Here is a 22,524-nt window from a genome sequence, read left to right on the forward strand (position 1 = left end):
ATCAGCAAATCACCTTTCTCAAAGTACTCTATATACTCCATGAAGTCTACAGCATGGACATATGCAATGCACAAAGGAGGAAAGAATTAGTTTTCTGGTTTAGTATATTTCTTTCCTAATGTCCATTTGAGATTTGTAATTCTGAAGGAAAGCCAGGTTATAATCTTGCTGCCTTGTCTCCAGATTGCCTTACTATTCCTCAAGACCGTATTAGCAAATTGCTTTTGCAACTCCTCAGTATGAGTGACCACCAAAATATTTTAGATTTGTTGGGTTTTCAGGGAGTTTTTTTTATGTTTTCCTTCTGATCATTGGGATGCTTTAGCTAGAGCTACCCTGATCATCAGACAGTGATTTCTGGTCAAGACACAACCTGAACTGCCTACTGAGTAAGAAAAAATATCACATGATCAAAATACTAGAAATATACACATGAAAGTGGAGAGGGGAAAACTAATCAAGCCCCTAAAACACTTACAGCCATACAAGCACGCCCGTCTGAGGCTGCAAAAACTGCGGAAGCCAAACTTGGTCCTAAAAGCACCTCAGAGCGACTCCATCAGCGCGGCGCAGCACACTGTGCGCACACACGTCTCCTAGTTTGCCGCTCAAGTCTCCCAAGTTTCACCCGCAGGCGGGGGAGCGGGCCAGCTGCGCGGAGGGCGGCACGGGCGGCCCCGGGGGCGTCGCTGCTCGCCCGCACCGCCCTCCGCACCAGGCGCCGGGACGCGCTTTCTCCGCCGGAGCCCCCGGGCACCCCCAGGCGGGGCGGGGCTGGGAACAAAGCCCGGCTCCGTGCCACCCTCCCCGTTCCGTCCCGCCATTCCCGGCCGGCCTGGCCCGCTCCCAGCCCCGCCATCCCCTGCGGCGGCGGCTGCGCGGCCCCGCTGTCCCGGGGGGCGGCCGGAGCCAGCCGGACGGGTGGGGGCGTGGGGCGGGAGGAGCCCGGCGACGGCCGCCGCTGCACTCGGCCCGCGGGGCTGTGCGAGAGCCGCTCCTGCCCCGGAGGCTCCGGGGGCCGCGGGCTGAGAAGGCTGGGCACGCACGGGTGGGGCCGCGGCCGCGGAGGAAGGAGACAGAGCGCGGGCCGCGGAGGGGATCGGAGGAGTCTCCCCGGGGCAAAAGGTCCGGAGCTCGGGTGGGGGCGGCCGGGCGCACGCAGCACCGCCGACCCCTGCTCCGTCTCCGCCCTACTCATGCCCCCGCGGCAAAGGCGGGCAGGGCCGCCCGGCCACACGCTGCCCTCCCTCCCATCCCTCCCCTCCCTCCCCTCCCCACCGTAAACAAAGCGGCGAGGACCGGGGCCGGGCCAGCGCCACGGGCCGCACACCACAACCCGCGGGCTCCCTTTCCGTCGGGGCAAGGCGCCTCCTCCGCTCTCCGATCAGCCACGACCGGATCCCGGCTGCGCCGCCGCCTCACCTCTCCCGCCGGTAGAAGCTGCCGCCCTGGGCGCCACCGCCTACCTCAGCGCGGCTGCGGTCCCCCCAACACTTCAGAGCGACCCTGGTGGGACCCAGCGAGCGACGCGCGCCACCGGCATCCCCCGCCGGCTTTATCCCGACGCCGCCTGTCCCCTCCAGCACCCCGACGTCCCGGCGCAGCGCTCCCGCCCCCTCCGCCGCCCCATTGGCACGCGCGGCCCCGCCCGGCCCCGGCGCTCACTGGGGCAGGCGCGCGGCACTCACGGGGCCCCGCCCCCGCGCTCCCTCCCCGTTGGCTCCTCAGCGTCCGGCCCGCCCCCGGGGCACCACCCCTCCACACTGCGGCCAATCGCGAGGCAGCGAGGGGCGAGCCAAGCCCCGATTGGCGGTACCCCCACTCCCCCCCGCTTCCCGTGGCTGTGATAGGCCGGGGCGGCGGCTGGTCCCGCCCCCGCAGCGCTCCGGGCGCCGCTCCCCTCGGGCCGCCCGGGCAGTGCTCCGGCCCCGGCCCCGGCTCCGCGCGGCCCCGCGCCGGCGGGAGGGGGCGGCCCAGGATGCCTCCGCGCCCCCGGACAGAGCAGGACCCATCGCTGCCGTTAGGAAGGCCGGTATCATCAAGGTAGCTGGGAATCAAACGGCTTTCTGGGCACGCAGCAGCGTCGCTGGGAAACATCAAGGAAGTGTCCTGGCTGCTGAGGCGGTGAGGTCCCGCCGCGCCGTGCCCGTGCCGTCAGCGCGCTCCTCACACCCGTAGGAAGCGGTCGGAAAATCCGCCCTTCCCCCCAGCGAATAAGGGCAAATACTTGTGTCTCGGCCAGCTGCACAAATGCTGAAATACCGCCCTTTTTTTTTTTTTTTTTTTTTTTTTTTTTTTTTTTTTTTTGCCAGGAATTACTGGCGTTGCTCTTCCAAGGCGAACCGGCGGGCTTCCCTCGCAGAAGCAGCCTGGCTCCCACTCCCAGAAGCCGGCAGGGCAGGGCAGGGCAAGCTGCTGCCACCCCGGCACGGCATATAAAGCACTTGCACTGCTCTGGCCATTGGATATTCGCTTTGATTTCATGTAGTTCCCGCAGGCACCAGGCTCCAAGGTTTATCGCAATGCACTGGCAGTGAGTCGGAGTAGTAAGATAATTCTTATTATCATCCTCGGAAAACTGAGCCGGTACTGGGACTAGCCAGGATTTCACTAATACAACAGGTCTGGTGGTTGGAAATAACAATGTATTTCTAAACAATGCAAAGATCAGGGAGCCAATGTTAACAGAACAGTACCAACATTAACATTTTAACAGGTTAAAAAGTAACTATATTTTTTGTTAAAGTGCCTCAAAGCGTCCAGGCTTTAAAAGAAAAAAAAAAAAAAAAACAAACGGGGTGGGGGGAAAGAAAGAAAAATAAATATATGTAAAGTGTGATAAAATAACACAAGATTTACAAAACATTATTAGAAAGAATCCTGAAGTCAACATTTTCCCACTGTCAAACATAATCCTGTCAAGCAAGTACTGTATTATAATAAGCATTGCCAAGAAAAGCGGAACTGAGGGAAAAGTACAAAGAACAAATGCACCAGCACAACAGTTGTAAAAATTTCTATTAGAAGCTCAAAGTTCTGTACCACACTTGGTACAATTATAGTTTATTTGCAGTAAAAGGCCCTCCATGCTCAACTACTTGTGTCCATGTGCTGCATACCCTTAAGACACATGATGTACATCAACTTGCAGAAACCAGTAGTTAAAGAAAGCAGGAGAGGAAGAAAATAAAGATATCCTGGTAGCTGAGGTTAACTCTTCCCTGTAGATCTAAGAATTTTGTGGAGTACTTTTTATAATTGTACTACAGTCCGAATGTGGGTGATAGAGCACCTAACAGGACAAAAAGGATTCATTGCTACTGGTGCTGTGCATCATTTTACACAATTGATTGAAGCAAAGTATGTCACAAGTTGCTTCTGATTTTGAAGTTATTCTGAGTTAGGGCCACAGTGATCTTCCCAATAAATGCAGATAACAGAGATAAAAGCAGCAGAACCTCACCACCAATGAAAATCAGATCACTGGTATTTAACCCTGAGCACCTGAACTTCACAGGATGTACAATCACTTTCAGAACTCAAATGCTCCTTTACATGCCAACTTTACAAAATAGCTCTAAGGATCAGCTAACATGTAAAGTAATTTTCAAATATTCAAAATACATTACAGTACCAGTTAATATTAATGGCAATCATTATCTATACAGGTAAAGTCCTTACTAATTGAGGCTTTGACTATCAGCTCCTCAAAGACACCCACTCTTGGTTCTTGCTGATGTGCCATAATGCTTCAGGCAAATAACTGATTCTTTGTTTGCCACCAGTTACAGTAGTTACAACAATGATCTTTTTTTTTTTTTTTTTTTGGTAAGAGGCACTGTTATTTCCTCATTAGGGAGATATTTTTCCAAATACAGTCCTGTTAACTCTTGTCAGCCTCCAGAGTCTCTCAGCTGTTGCATTTTACTGTCTTGTCCAGAGCACCAAGCAAAAAAAAAAAATAACAAAAAAATCACCATTCACATTGTTCTTTGTAACTGAGTACATACACTTCCAGTACTTGTTTTAGAGAGCTTCCTTACCAGATCAGTGTTTACTACAACTATTTCATATATCTAATAGTTTTAGTTATGTCTTATACAGTATTGTAAAACTTATTTGTTAGGCCACCTCTTTGTTTTGCAATGGAGTTATATAAAACCTGTCACTGACTGTTAACAAGGGACTGAAAAAAATTTAGCAGAAACAGACTTTTAAACCACTTGACAGACTGCACAGAGCTCACCCTAATAATTCTTGGAGTTCCACCTTCAAGAGTTCTGAATATTCACCGCTTTGCTTTGCAAAGTACTGCTATTAGAAACCATGTGACTTTCACACCTTCCAACTTGTTAACCTAAGTAATCAGTTTGTTTTCAGAGAATCTCATACTTTGAAAGTTTTCATTTTTCTTTTGAGGCATCTCCTTCACAAGAAATGAGTTCCAATTTCTAAAGGTTAACTATGAAGTTTTTTATTACAATATTTTGAATCTCAAATATATTCTTCATTCTTGCATAATACTAAGTCATAAAAGAGACAAAGTTTAGAGACATAGATACATGAGTTGTAATACTTCTAAAAGTAATTTTGACTCATAAAGTGGCCCAAAAATATTTAACTTTATGCTATTACAAATAATCTATTATTTTTGTGTTTAAAACAACACATAACAGCAACTATAAAACATCTGCTGAAGTGTCAAACCACCATTGTGCCTGTTGTTAAACAGTTCAAGATCCCTGAGAGTTTTTACCTTAAAAAATACTCTAGTGCATAGATTTGTAAACAAAAATTGGCATATTGCATAATGGCACCTGTTAAAGCAGAAACGAGAGAAAACAGTATTCAAGAGAGGGGTTAAATATCTAGCCTTAAGCCTTGCAAGAGAACAACATTTCATGTTTATCAGAAGGAATCACCAATTGTAAACTGAAGTTCTCATAGTTACATGAAAGATAGCATGATTATAAAGGAAGTTGTAAAAAAAGACCAGAAGGTCAGAAAGGGTGTCCTTGTTAACATTTATTTCAATGAATGAACTCCATAAACAGGTCTTGAGTACAGAGAATAAAGTGCCAAGGATGTAGATATGCCCTACGATCTATTTCATATATGGCCCTACAACTGAAGTTCTAAGACAGCAAATGTATGTATGTCGCCAGGTGAAACCTTAAAGTATCTCACAAGCAGGCTGTACTAGGTAAGATTTTTGAATGGATGGTAAACTCACCAGTCTGCTGCATGATTTTATTTTTTTTTCCCCATTAGAAGTCTAAGAGACTTGAAGACAGTAAAGTGAGAAAACTGAATGGATGACTATCAATCTTACAATAGAGAAGCAAAACAGCAGCTCAGAGTCATCAGCAGCTCAAGCATGTCCAACCCCACAAAAATAAATTAAAAATATATTTATTGTATGATGAGAGGTATGAATAAAAAAAACCCAGTATACATAGTTTCTGGTTCTATTCACCTATCTTGTTTCAAGAATCCAATCTCCTCTATAGCTTTCATTAGTCTATTTGTCCTATGCCCTTCACATGTTCACAGTGTTACTTTTATAGTTCTCTACCAATTTCAGACCTTAAATCTCAAAGACCTTCCTTCTCCTGTCTTCAGGCATGGACCCTTTATGTACAGCCATCAGAAAGCTGCAATTTAAACCAAATTCTGGGGTAAAGAGACAATGGCTTGCTCTGCGAAAGGCTTAAAGGGAGTGGTACATTCCACAGGCAAGTATGGGCATATCAGCATATGGCAAGCTCAAGCCACAGTACTGCTTGTTTACAAGAAAATGCCAAGGCGTACCTTGCACTATCAAAACCTTTCTTTTCCCCCTCAACTTCTCCTTATTTCTCAAAAACTGCAAGCACCCGCTAGAGCTGTCACGGCATTAAGTGGAATCAAGCACACAACTCCCTAGTCTTCCACCCCATGACAATCCAAATTTATACTGCTCTCGAGCTCAAGAGTTGCCCAGCAGAGCATCACTTAGTCCTCACCCAGAAAACCTCTTTTTTTAGGCAACAGAGATGCTTTCCTTCTAGGCAATTCTGGCCAGGCGTCTTTAGGAAGCGGGTAGCAATCCTGGGGGTCACGTACCGGCAGCAGGAGCCGGCAAGGACAGGCAGAGGCTTTTGGCCGCCCTTGGCGAGAGCGCGGCCCGTGCCCAGCGCCGCCGCCGCCGCCCGCCCCGCGGCGCCCGCGCACGCGCACCGCGCCCGGCCTGCGCCGCGCGCACTTCCGGGTCACGGCGGCCATGGAGGCCGGGCAGGGCCCCGGGCCCGGCCCCGGCGGCGACGCGGCCGAGGTAACTGCGCTGGGGCGGCTCGCTCCGCGGGGAAACCTGGCGGGGCTGGGCGGGCGAGGCGGAGGGCTCGGGCCGGGGAAAGGGGATTCCTGTCAGCCGCTCGGCCGCCCCTGCCCTGAGCTCCACCCGGGGCCGGTGCCCTTGAGCCTCTTGGGGGCCGGGTGGGGGATGCTGGCAGGAGGTAAGGAGGTGTTCGTGTCTGACCGTGAGACATCGAGGTGGCATCTTGGCCTGTATCAGGAATAGTGTGGCCTGCAGGAGCAGGGAAGTCACTATCCCCCCCCTACTCGGCACTGGTGAGGCCATACCTCAAGCATTGCGTTCAGATTTGGGCCACTCAGTTCAGGAAGGGCACTGAAGTGCTGGAGCATGTCCAGAGAAGGGCAGCCTCGTGAGGGGTCTGGTGTACAAGTGTTATGAGGAGTGGCTGGGGGAGCTGGGGTTGTTTATCCTGCAGAAAAGGAGGCTCGGGGAGACCTTATCACTGTCTACAACTGGCTGAAAGGTTGTAACCAGGTGGGGATCGGCCTCTTCTCCCAGGCAACCAGCGATAGGACAAGAGCATTAAGCTGTGCTAGGGAAGATTTAGATTAGACATTAGACGGAATTTCTTCACAGGGTCCTTAGATTTGGAACGGACTGCTCAGGTGGGTTCTGGAGTCACCATCCCTAGTGGTGTTTTAGGAAAGACTGGACATGGCACTTAGTGCTACTGTTCAGCTGGAAAAGTGGTGTTCAGTCCTAGATGACCTCAAAAGTCTTTTCCAACCCAACTGATTCTGCAACTCTCTTCCCCTGGTGCCGATGGCTTTCTCACCGCTGTGCTTCTCCTGGCCGGCAGTGTGCCCAGCGGGACAGGGTCAGCACCTCCGCACAAACCTCTCACACACTGGTGAAACAGTGGGTCAGCTCTCATTGAACTGCATCTGTATGAACCAACAACACAACCTGTTGTCTTTGAAACCATGAGGAATACTTTGAAAAGGCGATTAATGATCTGTCAGATGTCAGCTATTTGGAAGGCTGGTTAGAGGAACCAGAGCAGGCTTCTCTGAAGTAAAAACACTGAGCTAAGTTGGGATCTGACTATGCATAAAGTATTTCCTGCTCTCTCCTGTAATTTTTAGAAGCACTGGATTTTTTTTTTTTTAAATTACATATTTCATATAACATTTATGGACAGAAGGCACTGGTTTCTTAAGTACAACTGGGTGAAAGTGTAGAAACTACAAGGTGTGAAAGTTAGACATTAAGTTTAGTGATTGAAAAATGCCCCCTAACTGTTTTGTCCATTCTTTTCTAATTTCTTTTCCTAATGAAAGAGGGAAATACCAAAGCCTTATGTTCCAACAGAGGAGGAAAGAAGACTCCTCAAGGAATGTGCTGAAGAGAGTTTCCGGTATAGAGGTAAGTTCACTATGCTGGTAAACTTTCCTTCCACCCTTCGCTTTTGCTGAGGCATTACAGAGGGCCTGGGTCAATATAGCACAACAGAGCATTAATGAGCTTCACATGTACTGGAACTGTGTCCCAGTAAATGCTGATCCATGTAGTATTTACTAAGAGTTTGCAGCAGTTTCGTAAAAGGTGCAGCATAATTTCTAAATTTCATACCTCATAAAAAGATCTCTTCATATTTTAAGTTATTGTGGTTATTAAAAGTCTGAAAATAGATCTAATTAATGAGTCTCGTTGATATTACTGGATTTTCTTTTTTGTGTTATTTCTGCATTTTTGTTTTCAGATTTTATTGTTATCTTTAGCATGCAAGAATAAAATAGTTTAACTTATAACCATTGCTTTTCATCTTTACAGAGACTTCTGAAGAGAACAATATATAGGTAGTCACTCTGTTGAATTTTTGGAGAAAATTGCTGTGTCAGTGCATGGTGTCTGTAACCCTAAGGTTTAAGGCATATCTGATTTTTGTACACCTGGTCACGAGGATTGAAATGGCCTTCTGATGTGATTGTTACCTGCTGTTTTATCACACACCAATAGGTTACTGATGCTGATAGATGGCTTGGCAAAAACCGGGACAGATGAAGAATTTAGCAGCTGATTTGCGAAATTTAGCACACTGGGGCTCTGATTTCTCATGGAAGCCAATACTTTCAGGGACAGCTCCTAAGGCATTGTGATTCTGAATTAATGATTCAAAGTTCTGTTTTGTCTTTCTCCATTGGTTTGGCATTCTCCTCATCCACTTTTACACAAATACTTGGAAATCTTCAGCATATTTGCTACAATGTAGCCATGTTCTGTATAATTTTATAAGTGAAAGAGGCAGGTCCATTAGTGGTACAATGATGGTTATGGTTTATTGATAATCTCTCTTTTGGAAGACTAAGACGAGAGAGAGTTTTTTGTTCCTAAGCTGTTCTGCTGCTTGGCAGTGTAGATTATTGTCCTGTGCATCTTTATATAGTCACTGAAGAAACAACATGTAGGTATTACTTGAAAGCCCTAAGTTAGTTTCTTGAGTCATTTCCCTTTAGGGAGCTACAACAGTAACAGGTTTTTTTCCCAGGGGTTGTGTACTGTGCTGTTATCTCACTGTGAGAGCCTAAAGTCCATCACTGTGTTCTAGGTCTCCTGTCTTTGTTTCCCTGTTCTGCATACACATACCAGACTGTTGTATTCACTGTATTAAATACATATTGCTTGAACACCCCTTTGCAAGAGGGTGCTGGTGTGACTGTCCTGAAATCCTCACTTTGTATTTTGTCAGCTTTTGTTATTCACTGAGGTTACTATAAATTTGTGTATTTTCAGTTTGTTTATTCAAATTTCAAGCTGTAGCAAATTTTACTCATTCTTACAAGCTGTCTGTTTTGTCATAGTTTCTTTTGACAGCTTCTGCCACTAGTCATTTCACAATTTAGTTTAATATGTGCTTTATTGGAGTTACTGGTTTGTAATCACATTATCGTATAAATTCTTACTCTTAAAAATGCACACTACAACCTTCAGCTTCATCCTGCGCAATTCTAATCATGCTAACAAAATCAAATCATACTGATACAACTTTTTCCCCATAAAACAATTTTGACTTGGGTACATTATATTACCATCCTTATGTGTTGTTGCTGTATCAGGCTTCCATTATTTTTCCTAGATTTATTTTCTTCCTGAAGCAGAAAAGGTACTCTTTACCCATAGCATTAATGGTTCCTGATTTATTAAGTTTTTGTTTGGTTTTTTTTTTTTTTTTTCTACAGTTGAATAATTCATACTGATTTTTAGGCATGAATCTAGTTTTCATTTTGCTATTTTTAAAAAACTTTTTGTTACCATTTCAGGTCACGTACATGCTCACATACGAGTGTAGCCTGGTTTTGATATCTAGAATGTTTCTGTTAGGTCTATAAATAATTTCAAACTTCTAAGGGTTAGACTGAAATTTTCTGCAATAAGTTTTGAACATATTTTTCTTTGCACGCTCTCCTTCCCCTTGTTTTGTTGGTGGGTTTTTGGGGTTTTTTTGTTGTTGGCTTTGTTTTTGTTTTTCTTTTACAATTTAGTTTCAAATCTGTGCTGTCATTTTATATCTCAGAAAATCTAGAACAGTAAATTTTTGAAAATCTAGGTCTGGAATCTCTAAAAGCTTCAGATTTTTAATATCTAATAAGTTGGAAGGTTTTATTCTCTATTCTGAAGTTTTGCTGTAATCTTGCTTTGAACCAAGGAGCAAATATTTCTTCTTAAAAGTGACATCCAGTCACATTTACCCTGAGTTAGGTGCTGGTTGGATTCCTTACCTAGTTTAGACATGTCAGAATTTGTGAGGGAATTAACTGTTAATTTGCTCTCCCAAAATATAACTTGTCTTCAAATATGAACGTAATTAGCAAATTTTGTGCATCACTACACTTCAACTGTCTAGTGCTGTTGCAAAAATTTCTCTCCTAGAAGTCATTGAGCCTTTTTGTAACATCTACATTTTCAGACTTGTATGAAATTAAATTTCTTTATGGCATGTCTAAATCTTTAATGCAAATAACTTTAGCCTTCTCTCATGTTTGTTACTTCGTTGTCCCTGTATCTTGTGCAGTGGTGATGGTCTTTATGAATAGTTGCACAGTAATCTTCCTAATAAAATAATTATCATTGCTTGAAAGAAGCATTCATTTTGGTTTTGGCAATCTCCAAATGCTTCTTGCCACATTAAGTCTTTCAATATAAGAAAAATTGACATGAACTGTTAGGCTGGTTGTGGTAGGCAGTGATGGTCCTCCAGAATGCTGTTTTCTCTGCATTCCTGACTTTAACTCCACGTTGTATAATTTGATCTGTAAGCTACAGGAAAAGCTGCCCTGTTTTTTAATTTGCTGGCAAATAAAACATTACCTGATATTAATCAATCTGATTTATAGTTCTATAAGAGTTAAACTTTCTCCAAAATTCTTACATTAAAACATCAAGAATTTAGATTATCAACAATTTTTAGAAGCACTGGCCTCTATATGACTTCCTCCTTTTGTGAAGAACTGTGTATGCCTCTCTAGCTTAAAGTTCTGCACCTTGATGCTGTAGCAGTTGTAGCTAGACCTGGAGTCTTGTCTGGAGAGCTTTATTCCATCTGATGCTGGCTTTTGTATTTTAGGAAGCATGAAGTGTAATGCAGGCAGGATGACTCACTGACTTGTACGACATAATTTGTAGTAGGTCTTAAAAACTGCAATTGACAATTTTGATCATTTATATACAGTTTGTTAATTACATATATATCCTTATATTACACAACTGAGCTTAGGAAGGCATAGCAACTCTTTATTGCATATTTGTTAAATGTGATTGAAAATATTGAAAATTGTATTTTAAGCAGCTTTTTTTCTTCACAGCTTTTCCTTTGGCTGCAGTGAGCATGCTTGGTACTAGTTTCTTAATTAGAAAAGGTAAAGTATAAAAATACTTCTGTTTCATTTCAGTTTGCTCAAGGGAAATACCTTTCTGCTGGAAGGTTATTATGATCATATAATGTCCAATCTACTTGTAAATAAAAGAAGTTCAGACTCTGCAGCTACGTGATTTGCAGTTCCTCAACATAAAGAAGGAAACTTAAAAAACACATGAACTTAAAATCAAGTTCATGTGTATTTTATGTTGGGACAAGTGCAATATCTCACTGATTATGAAACAGTATGTTCTCAGTGTGTTAATAACCCTGTGATTAAAGAGATAATTCCTAGATTTTTTAAATTTTATGGAGAATTCAGACATTAGGGTTTTTTTTTTTAATTTTCTTTAAGGTGAAGTGTAAAAGAGTAATCTGCTTCTACAAACATAACTATGTTGAAGTTTTCCAAGTTAATTCTTGATATCTGATTACATATGTGTTATGCAATATCATATATCTTATCCTAATATCTGATTTCTGCCTCATTTTCAGGGATTCTAAGAGATACCTCAAGATTTGGCTCTTTTGTTAAAGTTGCATGTAAGTAAAAGCTACATATAAGTTCAGCTTCTATTCATGGTGTATATTCATGGTGTATTTTCATGGTGTATATTCTGGACTCTGCTATGCAGATGTAATTCCCTGGGGCTGGCTGGCTAATTCACTGTGACTCAAGCTGGCAGGGACCCATAAGGACCAGAGTCCGACCTCTGACCTCCAGCTCCTGACAGAGCAACCTAAAACTACACCATGTGACTGAGAGTGTTTGCTAGATGCTCCTGGAACCCGAACAGGGTTGGTGCTGTGCCTGCTTCCCCAGGAAGCCTGTTCCAGTGCCTGACAACCCTGCCCACGAAGAACCTTTTCCTAATGCCCAGTGCGACCAATGGTTTTAAACTTAAAAGAGGAGAGATTTAGATGAGATGTTAGAAAGAAATCCTTTACTGAGGTTGGTGAGGCACTGGACAGGTTGCCCAGAGTAGTTGTGGAGGCCTCATTCCTGGAAGTGTTCAAGGGCAGGTTGGATGAGGCCCTGAACAACCAGGTTTAGTGGGGGGTGTCACTGGTCATGGCAGCAGAATTAGTACTAGATTATCTTTAAGGTCCCTTTGCAACCCAAGCCATTTCATGATTGTGTGATTTATTCACTGTCTGAATTAGGACTGCACATTTTGGACAACTTTTGTTTATAAGGTTTGTATACAATTTCTTGATAAATATAATCATTTAAGATAAAAACATTGTAAATTGATACTGTGCAACTTTACTTTCAATTACATTGCCAGAATACACCCACCCCTCCCTTCCGATATTTGAAGGTCTTAATTCATGTATCTTACGTGTCCCATTCAGGCTATTTTAATTACCTTTTTTTCCTGGACATTATGTATGCACAATTGTAGGAAAAAAGCAATTTAATGTCAATGATTTTTGGATTAAGTATAAGCAAAAATAAATTATTAATTTAATAAATTAACCTTTTCAATGTAATACAGGACAGTAAAACAGGAAGTTGCCATCCTGCCAATCTGTGCAGATACAGCCAGTTTACTTCAGTGGGAAGAGGGTAAACCCCATGATTTGTGGTCAAGGAAGTGTTGTTTAAGCAGATAAATGTATGTGGGAGACTAGGGCTCCAGTTGTTTATGCTAAATTCTAGTTACTTTCTTTGAACACCAAACAATGGTATAACACAAACATTTCTAATAAATAATAGAACTGCTATTTCCCCAATCATTCCTACACATAAGGGCCACATTCTTCATATTTAATAGAACTGATTTATTGAAATCAGGGGGAAAAATAAGGGGCAGCTGGGCTGGCCAGGATGTTCTGCCTATAGGAATTACTATACTTTTCTCAGTAGTTTTCTAAGTACCCTTGACAATTTACTGAAACTTCTAGTTAGTCAGGGCTGATTGACTACATTGAGAGGATCCACTACAGCAGAGAGCTATTGGTCCTCTCTGACAAAGAGGGGGAAGATTCCTATGCCTGTGTGTACTTCATGTCAGTCTGCAGTGGGACTTGGCCATCCATGTCTAATCAGCTTCTCTAATATCTTGTCATAGTGAATGCAGAAGCAAAGAACAATACCTAATTTACTGTGCTGACTTGAAAAATGTGGATCATCTGGCTCTTAGTTCTGTAATAAAATAAACCAAATACTTTGGCCAATAATTACTTTGAGTGAAATATCTTCCAGAGAGATACTTCCCTTTTTCTTTACTAGAAGACCTCAAGAAAAAGAGACTTCCTCTTTGTAATTTATGCAAAAGAGTAATCCGCTTTTCTGTTAAGCTTTATTTTGCTAAATATTTAGTTTGAATTCTTCTTAAGCCAATCTAAGGGCTTGTAATTTTTCTCTTTGCACATATTTATTGCATATGAGGTGTTTGGGTTTTTTTTAACCTACTAAACAGCTAAACCCTTACATTCCTCATTTGTAAACGTCATTCATAGTTGTGGCTGTTCTTCTCTATTCCCCTGGAAAAGGGCTTTTTACCCTTCTTTTGAAAATAAGATATTATAATAGGAATCAAAATTTCAGTATCAGTACAGCAGGCTAGGGCAAAATCCCCTTTATATTGATTCCCAGGCAATGTAATCTACAGCTGAGAATTGCAGAGGATTAATGTTACTGATAATTAACTCTTTCCTGACTTAAAGATAATCAAGACTCTTAGTCCTTATATTTAGGAAATATTCATTGCACATGAAATAAGGGTATAGCCATTTTTTCTTACAAAGTCAGCAAGAAAACTGTTAATTTCCACTAAATCCTTCATACGCCATTGACCCACTCATAAAACTTGAAGGATCCAATCATAAGTTTTAAGCCCAAAAAGAACGATCTTGGTAATTTATTCTTATGTCCTTTGCAGCAGGTGGAAGCAGCTCATGCACTAAATTGAAACCATTTGCTTAGTGATTACAAGGGTTCAGCTAATTCAGTTATTTGCCCCCTGGCAGCCAAATCACAGAATCCTTTACAAAAAATACTGAGCCTACTGCTAAGTTGATTTAGACCTCTCTTCATACTAGTAAAGCCTTTTCAGCATCTGGCTGTTCTGATGGATTAAATTAGCAGAATTTACTGCCTGTATTTATCTCTGATTGATTTATCATCTCTGATGGTTAATTGTGGTTTCTGGATCTTGGAGAAAAATTATGTGGGTTTTTTTTTTTTTTTTTGTCACCTTTCATTCACCAAGTACTAGCTGGAATCATTTGATGTTCGCACCATGTCTAAATCATTGCTTTATATCCCTGTTCAGCTGTTGCATTTGGCTTTAGTACCCTTTGTCTGCAGAAGAAGCAGAAATGATCACTGAATGTTTTTGACTTAGATCTAAACTGGTTTTATTTCTTTTATTCAAGATAATACATTATTTATTTGAAATTATTATTTTAAAACTATGTTGGATGTTATAGTACAGCATATTAAACCCATCTTTTTTTCTTTTTAAAAAGTTGCTGGAATGTGTGGATACCTGGCTGGAAAGATATCCTACTTGCCAATCTGTAGCGAGAAATTTAAGAAACTGAAGGATTCCCCAATAGGAGATGTTCTACGACAAGCTCAGAGACATAGTTCACCTAAGTAAGAATTTAAGTATATTTTAAATTTAATGCATATTCTGAATAGGGTATTTTAAACACTAACAGATCAATACTACTTTTGCAGCTTTCCAACACCTTCAGAGCTGCACCTCCCTTCATTCCCCATTACCTCTAATCTACCACTTTCAGATGTCTGTATTTGTAACAGCTGGCAAGCTATGAAATATGTATTTTAAGCTCTTTACATACAACAGATCACTTTGAGGAGTAGAAAAATAAATTTAGCAAACTGTATTCCTTGTAAACTTGATTCCCATGGAATTTACTTAGAGAAGTGTGACAGCATAAGTTGCCTCTGTAGTTTTGAAGTAAACTAAATTAACTGAAATAAAATAGTGTTACATTCTTGAAGTTTTTCCCATAGTTTAGTTTGATTGAGGGAGGAAAAGGGTGGAAATGATTTCAGTGTTTATCAAAGGAAAGAGCTTAGTAAACAATATCAGTGCAGGAAGAAGCATGTTGGTCAAACTTACAGCTATTTGTTTAAATCCTTTACATCTGTAACAGCATTATGCTGTACATATGAGAAACTCATCAGGTTCTTAAAACTATTTCCTGTTTTCTTCCAGAATGTTTTCTACTTCAACTGGGTTTTTAATTGCAAGCTGCTTTCAGAATATGTCACTTAAACCCTTGATTCAAAACTGGGAGGATAGTGTTTGGATAGTGAGTAGTAGTCCTCCTGTGTATGTGCTGAGATTTATTAAATGTTTATAAAGGATTTGCTTAAATTCTTAATTACACTATAAATTGAGATTTATGACAGTTATTATTTTGTCTGCAAGATTTACCTTTATTCTGAAATGTCTATGGTTTTATGACATGAAACAATTTCAGGCATTACCATTTCATACACTTACTGTATAGAATCAGCTGAATTGGAGTTGGACTTGTCCCTTCACCCCCCTCGTTTCTAATATGAAATCGTCATGCTCGTTAATTGTGTTTACATGAGAACTTGTTTAAGTGCCATCATCTGCCACACCAATAAGGTCCTTCTACCGTTAATGGCCCATTTGTATCTGTAAAGTTTTATTTCCTAAGTGATAAATTCCCTTTCCTTGGTTGAATAAATAATTTAAATTAATTTCAGTTGCATTATTATCCATACACACTACCCTTTTAAGCCAGCAACAGAAATCATTACACTTTCCTGAGCATTGTATGTCTACAAATTCATGTATTTTGGTAATTTGATTTGCAGTTAAAAACTTGTAGGGAACTAAAAGATTAGGTAGTTTTTTAAAGCTTTGTTTACATGTACTTTAAAAACATAATTAAGGCAATAAAGTGGCTTTGTTCTAGATGTTTATTATGAGAATTAAATAAAGACTAATTGCAAATGTTTTTCATAGGAAACTAAAAGTACAGCTAAAGCAAAAATTAAAAGTAAAAAATTAATAAATACTCTAGAGATAGTCTAGTGGCATTCTAGTGGTGGCATTCCTGATAGAGGGACATGTTGTGTAGTGGCTTGCAAGGCCATTCTAAGAATATAAGGAACATTTTAAAATATCTGGCACCAACTTCCAGAATATTCTTTATATTATATTACATTACCTTTCTCTTTAATATTTTTGCAGAATTCAGCAAATCGATTAATTTTCATAATTTAATTTTCCTAAGATAGCTGTTTGTTCTTCTTCTGTTCTTCAGTCCTGATCAATTACAGCACCTTCTAATGATGAAGGACTTTAAGTATCAAATTCTTCCTAAAAGGCTTTTAAAATTCACTATAGTTCATACTGCCACTAGTTACATGGGCACACTGTGTGCTATTTGTGTCTGATGTGGGGTGTTTTTATATGAAGATTCCTTGAGAAAAAGGATTGTAACTTCAGTTATTGTAAAATGCAAATATGTTTTGTCTCCTCTGTCCTGTTCTGGAGGTATGAGCTACGATTCTGTGGGGAAAGGGCTACAGAAATTTTTTGCCATCTAAAGAAAACACACAAAACATCCCAAAATTTTTTTAAGATGATGATTCAGTTGGAAATTAAGCTAGGTAAAATCAAAGAACGTTTTCTTAAATTGCAAGTATTGTTACTTTTATAGTTCCATTTTAAATGTCAATATTTTCCTATTTAATACTTAGTTCTATTCTTTTCCAGCCGTTCCAGTCGTAAATCTGAATTTTCAGACGTACCTTCTCAGTCATTTACTGAGTCATCTCCAAGAGCTGGATTCTCACCTTCTTCTAGCTATTCAGATGATTACAGCTCAACAGATAGAGCCCTCTCAAGTTATGAACCCATTCCATTCAGTGCTTCTCTGAATGAATCTTCACCTACAGGAATTACTGATTACACTGTTCAAGGTGAGTCTTAGTGTTTATCAGTTTGTACTGCAAGGACTCTTGCTTTTCTCTTAGATACTGCTCTTACTAAACTGTGTATTCTCACCCTGTACAAACATACATGGCACAATATAGTGGTTTTGAATGAAAGAGCTGTGAAAGAATTGCAAAAATTGTTGGTACACAGAAGATGAATATATGATTTGCAGTTCCTCAACATCTTTTGTGTTCTCACTGTAAACTAGATTCAGGGTTTTCTATCTGAAAATTGCTTTAATTGCAAGTAAAGATCCTGAATTAACTTAGAAGGTGCAATCTGTTGTGGAACTAAACCTCCAAAAAATTCAGCCTGACTGAAAGTTCTCTTTGACTGAAGGAAAGGGGACTATGCCATCCCTTCACTGAATAAACCACAGCCTACCAATTGCCTGCTGGCCCTTCCAAGGTGATTGCAGTTCCACCATCTGTGGGGCTGTAACTGCTGTAACTCCAGGACATTAAACTTTTTATTAATTTTTTCAAAATGTGACAGACAAACATTTATGTCTCCTGGGAAGTGAATGGATATTGTGTTCTATCCACTAACAGTCTGATTTTCTCACAGAGAACTAAAATGCTTTTCAAGTGAGATGCAGCTGTTCCCCTTCTTTCCGTATGAACTGTTCTCAGCTATTGCAGGGAAAACACAGGATTCTCAATTCAAGTGTCTCTGATACAAAGGAGGAAGATACTGTCAAATGCAGGGCTTTATACTTTGAATTAGTGTGGATTTTTTCAACTTTCTTATGAAAAATGTTTTATTTCACTAAAAAAGCCCTTTCATGCAACTTGGTTATAATTATATGAAAGTATCAGATATAAATGTGTCAAGAAAATTGTTTTGCATTTCATCACAAATATCAATAGTTGGTAAAACCTTTATTATATAACCAAGATTCTGCATTATAAATATAGATAAAAGGATCAAATGTTTATCAGGCATCATATGATAGATATTGTCCTAATCCTTTGAAAGCAAAATTTAAAGCCTTAATGCAAACCCTTGAGCTTCACTTAAATTTCTCTTCAGAAATCATACATATGTCAAATGTATAATTATCGTAAATGTTAGATAAAGCGACCAGATCTATTTTATCCATTGACTACCACATGGCTGTTAGAATTTCTTATGGTAAAATGAAGAAAATTAATTAACAGCCAGTGTTTCAAAGAAGTTTGACAAAATTAAAAGGATAAAAGGAATAGATTGCTTGAAGACCATATACATTCACTGTTGTATTTGTTGTATATTGCAGTTGTCATGCACCTTTTCATTTGGGATTGAGCAATAATTAACTGGTTTTCTAGAAGCCAAATTTTGGTGTATATTTAGTATTTTTCTGTTTGTTTTGCTTACAGAACCTGCTCCAGCTCCAGAAGAAGGTCGTAAAAAAAAAGGCATCACATACGAGGAATTAAGGAATAAACACAGACAGACATATGAAGTAATGCAACCACCAAAGCCAGAAACTCCAAGCAAGTTTTCACAGGAAAAACCAGCTAAGGAAGGTAATATACTGATTTACAGAAATACTTGCAAAATTCAGATATTTGCCATAATGTTAAAACGGCTGCAAACACAAAGCTTAATTCTGCATACTGTTTAAGCAATTTATATTTAGTGTATCTGCAGGTATCTCATATGTGATAATACGGTTTGTAGTTTCCTGTTTCAGATTAATTATTTTTTCAAAAATTTTCATCATCCCATAGAAAATTGTAATTCATTTTCTCTAGCCATGTTGCTTGGTGCCAGACTGAAAAGCCCATAAGTTTTGCTCCATTGACTATATTGAGCGACCCTTTTCAACAAAGAATTCTCTGAGCTCAGAGCTATACCAAAGAGCTATGGGAGGGGGGGCGTGTGTTTCATATAGCATTGTTCTCTCAAAATAGAGCACATGGCTGATGGTTTGAAGGGGAGAGTATTTATTTTTATGAATAGTTTCATGTGGAATTAGTGAATTTCTATAGAGGCATTGTTTGTAGAGGTTCATTTTCTACATTAAAACCCAGAGGAAGGAAACGGTATTTGGCAGCAATATCGAGATTTGTTTTCACAGTGAAAAAGAAAACTCTACAGAGCAAAATAAGAATGCAATATCCTGAAGAGCAAGATGCCATTCAGACGACTTTCTGACTCAGTCAATTTTTTGAAAAGGAGACACAGAAGCAATTCATAATTGCTTGCTCGAGAACTTTTTAAATTAATGTGGCATCTGTAAAAACGACTGTAGCAAGAGGAAAGTTTTACCATTAAACACACTGATGAACTAGTCACCTTGAATTGTTTGGGTTTGTATGCACTGCCCAGTCTTGTCAGCCATGTTGCAACAAGACTTCTAGGAACAGCTGTTGGCTCCTATTAGGCATAATGGGTGGTAATACGTACAGAAAGCAAAAAGTTCTGAAGCAGTAACACTAAGCTCTGGAACAGTGGTGCTTAAGAGTGTCAGTCTGTTTGATGCTTGTGAATTACTTTTTGCAGATCATCTATCTTTGGACAGATCTGGAGTCTTGAAAGAAAAATTATAAACCATTTTTGTATAATGATTTTTAACTGTTATTTGAAGGATAAAGGGCTTTCTCTTATCATGTGACTGTGCCAAATGAGAAGATGTGAAAAAATTATTGAAGCTGCGGTTTCAGATTGCTTTTAAATTCCATTGGCTGACACTTCATGGATTTACACAATGTTTCTTTTTCAATATACTTTTCCACAAATAGAATCCCTAGAAATGTCACTTGTGAACCATACAAAGAAATGTTAAGTAGCATTATGAGAACCTTGCCATATTCCATAGCAAATGTGGCTGTGAAATAAGAATGTGCATTTCTTATTTTGTTTTTAGTTACTTGAGGTATATAAAAGACCTCTATAAAATGTTGATCAAATATTGCATTCTTTCTACTATATTTGTGGGTTCTGTGTTTGAGGGCTGTACTTGGGCATTGAGAATAAACTGAGCAGTGTGTGAGATTTGTAAATAGACTTTTTAAAGTATCTCTTCGCATGTTTAGGAAAAAAGAGGAAGGAGGGCATACAAAAATTCGGGAGTGGTTTACACATGCAAATACATTTAAATCTGCAGTTCAGGGATTACACTGATGTTGTGGGCTAAGATCCAGTTTAGCTTCTTGTGTCAAACTGGACATGTTACTTGCTGTGTGCTTGTTCATACTTTTGGAGTCACCACCCCTTGCTTCATCCTCTTATCTCTGAGTCCCTAGCAAATAGAAGACAGTGATTTCTGCCTTCCCTTGCAACAGCAGAAGGGAAACCAAACCACATTTGAACCAGCTTTAAGCAATCCCTAACTTCCATCTGCCGGTGCCTTCTCCCTTCCCTGCAGCGGCACAAGTACGTGCATCTGCATAGTGATCTAGACTGGCCCATTTTCCAGGGAATGAGTGCAGCCTGTTCAGCTGCCGTGGGTAATAGAAATGGAAATCAAATCCTACTTTGAGAGAGCTTCTCATTGTGTCTCACAGCAATATCAGTCACTCCAAAGAGATTTGTCAGGGCATTATGCTCAGTTTGCTGATAGCTCAGAGACAAGGACCAGGCGTTTTGCTCCGTTCCACTTGTTTTGCTGCATAGTTAGTAATAAACACTGAGCTTAATAATTAACTTGCAAGTGAATTTATAAAGGTGTGCCTGACTAGTGTCAGCCATTCTTAACCTTTTCAGTGATGGCAGTCAATTACAGAGGACTTTGCAGCTCACTTTCAAGGGAGCCTGTTTTCACTTTCTGGTTGTTGTTCAGTTACAGTGGCACACTTCTGAACAAAGCCGTTAGACCATTACCCTGGCTTTTTTCCTCTCTGACTCAATCCTATGCTAAAGGAAGCTGCCAAATAATAATGGCTGAGTAGTTTCCTAGTCAGGATTACTGATTTTTGTTTGTTTGTCTTTGAATGTGTTTTTAACTATTCTGAATACATCCAACTATGCATGTAACCAGATTATGTAGCCTCATTATTTATTGAAACATTCTTGCCTGTTTCCTCCAATTGTCTTTATTTCATTCACGTGTTACATTTGTTTCAAAGTAATTACAAATTCTGTAGAGCAGCAATTAGCACAGTATGCCTCCTGATTGAATATTAATTCATTAAGGTAAAATGATTAGCAAACTCTTCTCCCCATTTATTCAAAAGTAGTTTTAATTACATGTCTGTTGTGCTGTGACTGACTCGCTCTCCCCATGCACCACTACAGATGACAGTGTACTTCATTATACTTTTTGGCACTGTATAGGATAAACTTTGGCAGTTGAACTATCACATGACTACTTTTGTTTTTTCTTTTGTTTTCTTTAGTTAAAGTAAATAAATATGGAGATACCTGGGACGAGTAACAGTCAAATGAAGAACTGAAGAAAATTACCTCCCATCAGCTAACTTGAACTTCGTCTAGATTAGTAGTGATATCAGCACCTTTGGTGTGCTTTGCCAGACACAACTATTAATAAATGAGGAGAAAATCCTGACTTTCCAGAAGATTATAAAAATGTACTTATGCTGAAATTGTTTTTTTTTAATTTTGCATAAATACAAGACTACTGTGAAGTGTCATGACTAAACCATTTGTGCTGTTGTTTAAGAATGAGAAGGGTAACTGGTAATATGAACATATAGCATAAGGTAATAATACATGTAAATAAATGCAATCCCATGTATTGAGAAGGGAAGAATATCAGAATCTTCTCACATTTTCAAGACTTGCATTAAAAGTTACTTGTACAACTCAGCCTCTCTCCTTGTTTTGTCTGAAAGTGATATGCTAGGAGTTTAAAATTGTCATCATACTTGGTTTGTAAAGTCAGAAATACTACTAAACTGTTGAGAGGGAAAGGGCTGAAGAGCTGAGCCAGACACTGAAGTAACCATAACTTTTTCAAAACTGTTTCATGGTGCCAGCTGTATTTTTAGACTGATACTCTGACTTGCCCACAACAGGTTTCTACAGACAGTCATTTCTGAAGAAAATAATTGAACGAAACTGCACGTATTGAAAATAGCTACATTTAAGTGCAGAAGGCTAAACCTGACAAACTTTGGTAAAACCTTGAATGATAAATTGACTGTTAATGTTAGGCTCTGTATATTTGACCTATTTCTCAATTTTTCAAGTCATGAAAAAACCACCATGTTTATGGAGAAGACATCCCAATCAGTGGAATATTTTGTTACTATTACCTGTAAGAAAAGAGCTACACTGGCAAAACTGAAGAGGTTTTTCCTGGTGTTTGCATCTCCTGCTCTGTCTCTGAACATGTTGCCTTCACTTAAGGATTTTCATGTTCTTGCCTGTGCACTTTCATCTCCCAGCATTGTGTTTATTTGGGG

At 40.3% G+C, this 22,524-nt stretch overlaps 2 protein-coding genes and 1 long non-coding RNA gene across 6 annotated transcripts in view; 2 read left to right on the plus strand and 1 right to left on the minus strand.

Moving 5' to 3' along the window:
• FRYL (FRY like transcription coactivator) overlaps positions 1–1,606 on the minus strand; it is a 162,339-nt gene extending 160,733 nt beyond the window's left edge. The window contains exon 1 of one of the 4 annotated variants that reach the window (XM_072928152.1): positions 1,467–1,606. The gene's annotated coding sequence lies outside the window, so the exon portion shown is untranslated. Of the gene's footprint in view, positions 1–1,422 lie in introns of all 4 variants that reach the window. The other 3 variants (XM_072928154.1, XM_072928156.1, XM_072928153.1) reach the window with 3 other exon arrangements.
• A 196-nt stretch (positions 1,607–1,802) lies between these two features.
• LOC115494822 (uncharacterized) lies at positions 1,803–5,454 on the plus strand. The gene is made up of 2 exons (XR_012055588.1): positions 1,803–2,124; positions 2,313–5,454. It is a non-coding gene; the product is annotated as an uncharacterized lncRNA (long non-coding RNA).
• Positions 5,455–6,255: 801 nt separating this feature from the next.
• On the plus strand, positions 6,256–21,925 carry OCIAD1 (OCIA domain containing 1). Its single transcript, NM_001245407.1, is given in 8 exon segments — positions 6,256–6,313; positions 7,636–7,720; positions 11,158–11,211; positions 11,706–11,753; positions 14,688–14,817; positions 16,949–17,154; positions 18,532–18,681; positions 21,496–21,925. Coding segments are annotated over 8 exon segments (762 nt in total). The 5' UTR covers positions 6,256–6,262; the 3' UTR covers positions 21,534–21,925.
• The last annotated feature ends 599 nt before the right edge of the window (positions 21,926–22,524 follow it).

This window comes from Taeniopygia guttata, chromosome 4, assembly GCF_048771995.1.
Source record: "Taeniopygia guttata chromosome 4, bTaeGut7.mat, whole genome shotgun sequence".
Classification (NCBI taxonomy): Eukaryota; Metazoa; Chordata; class Aves; order Passeriformes; family Estrildidae; genus Taeniopygia; species Taeniopygia guttata.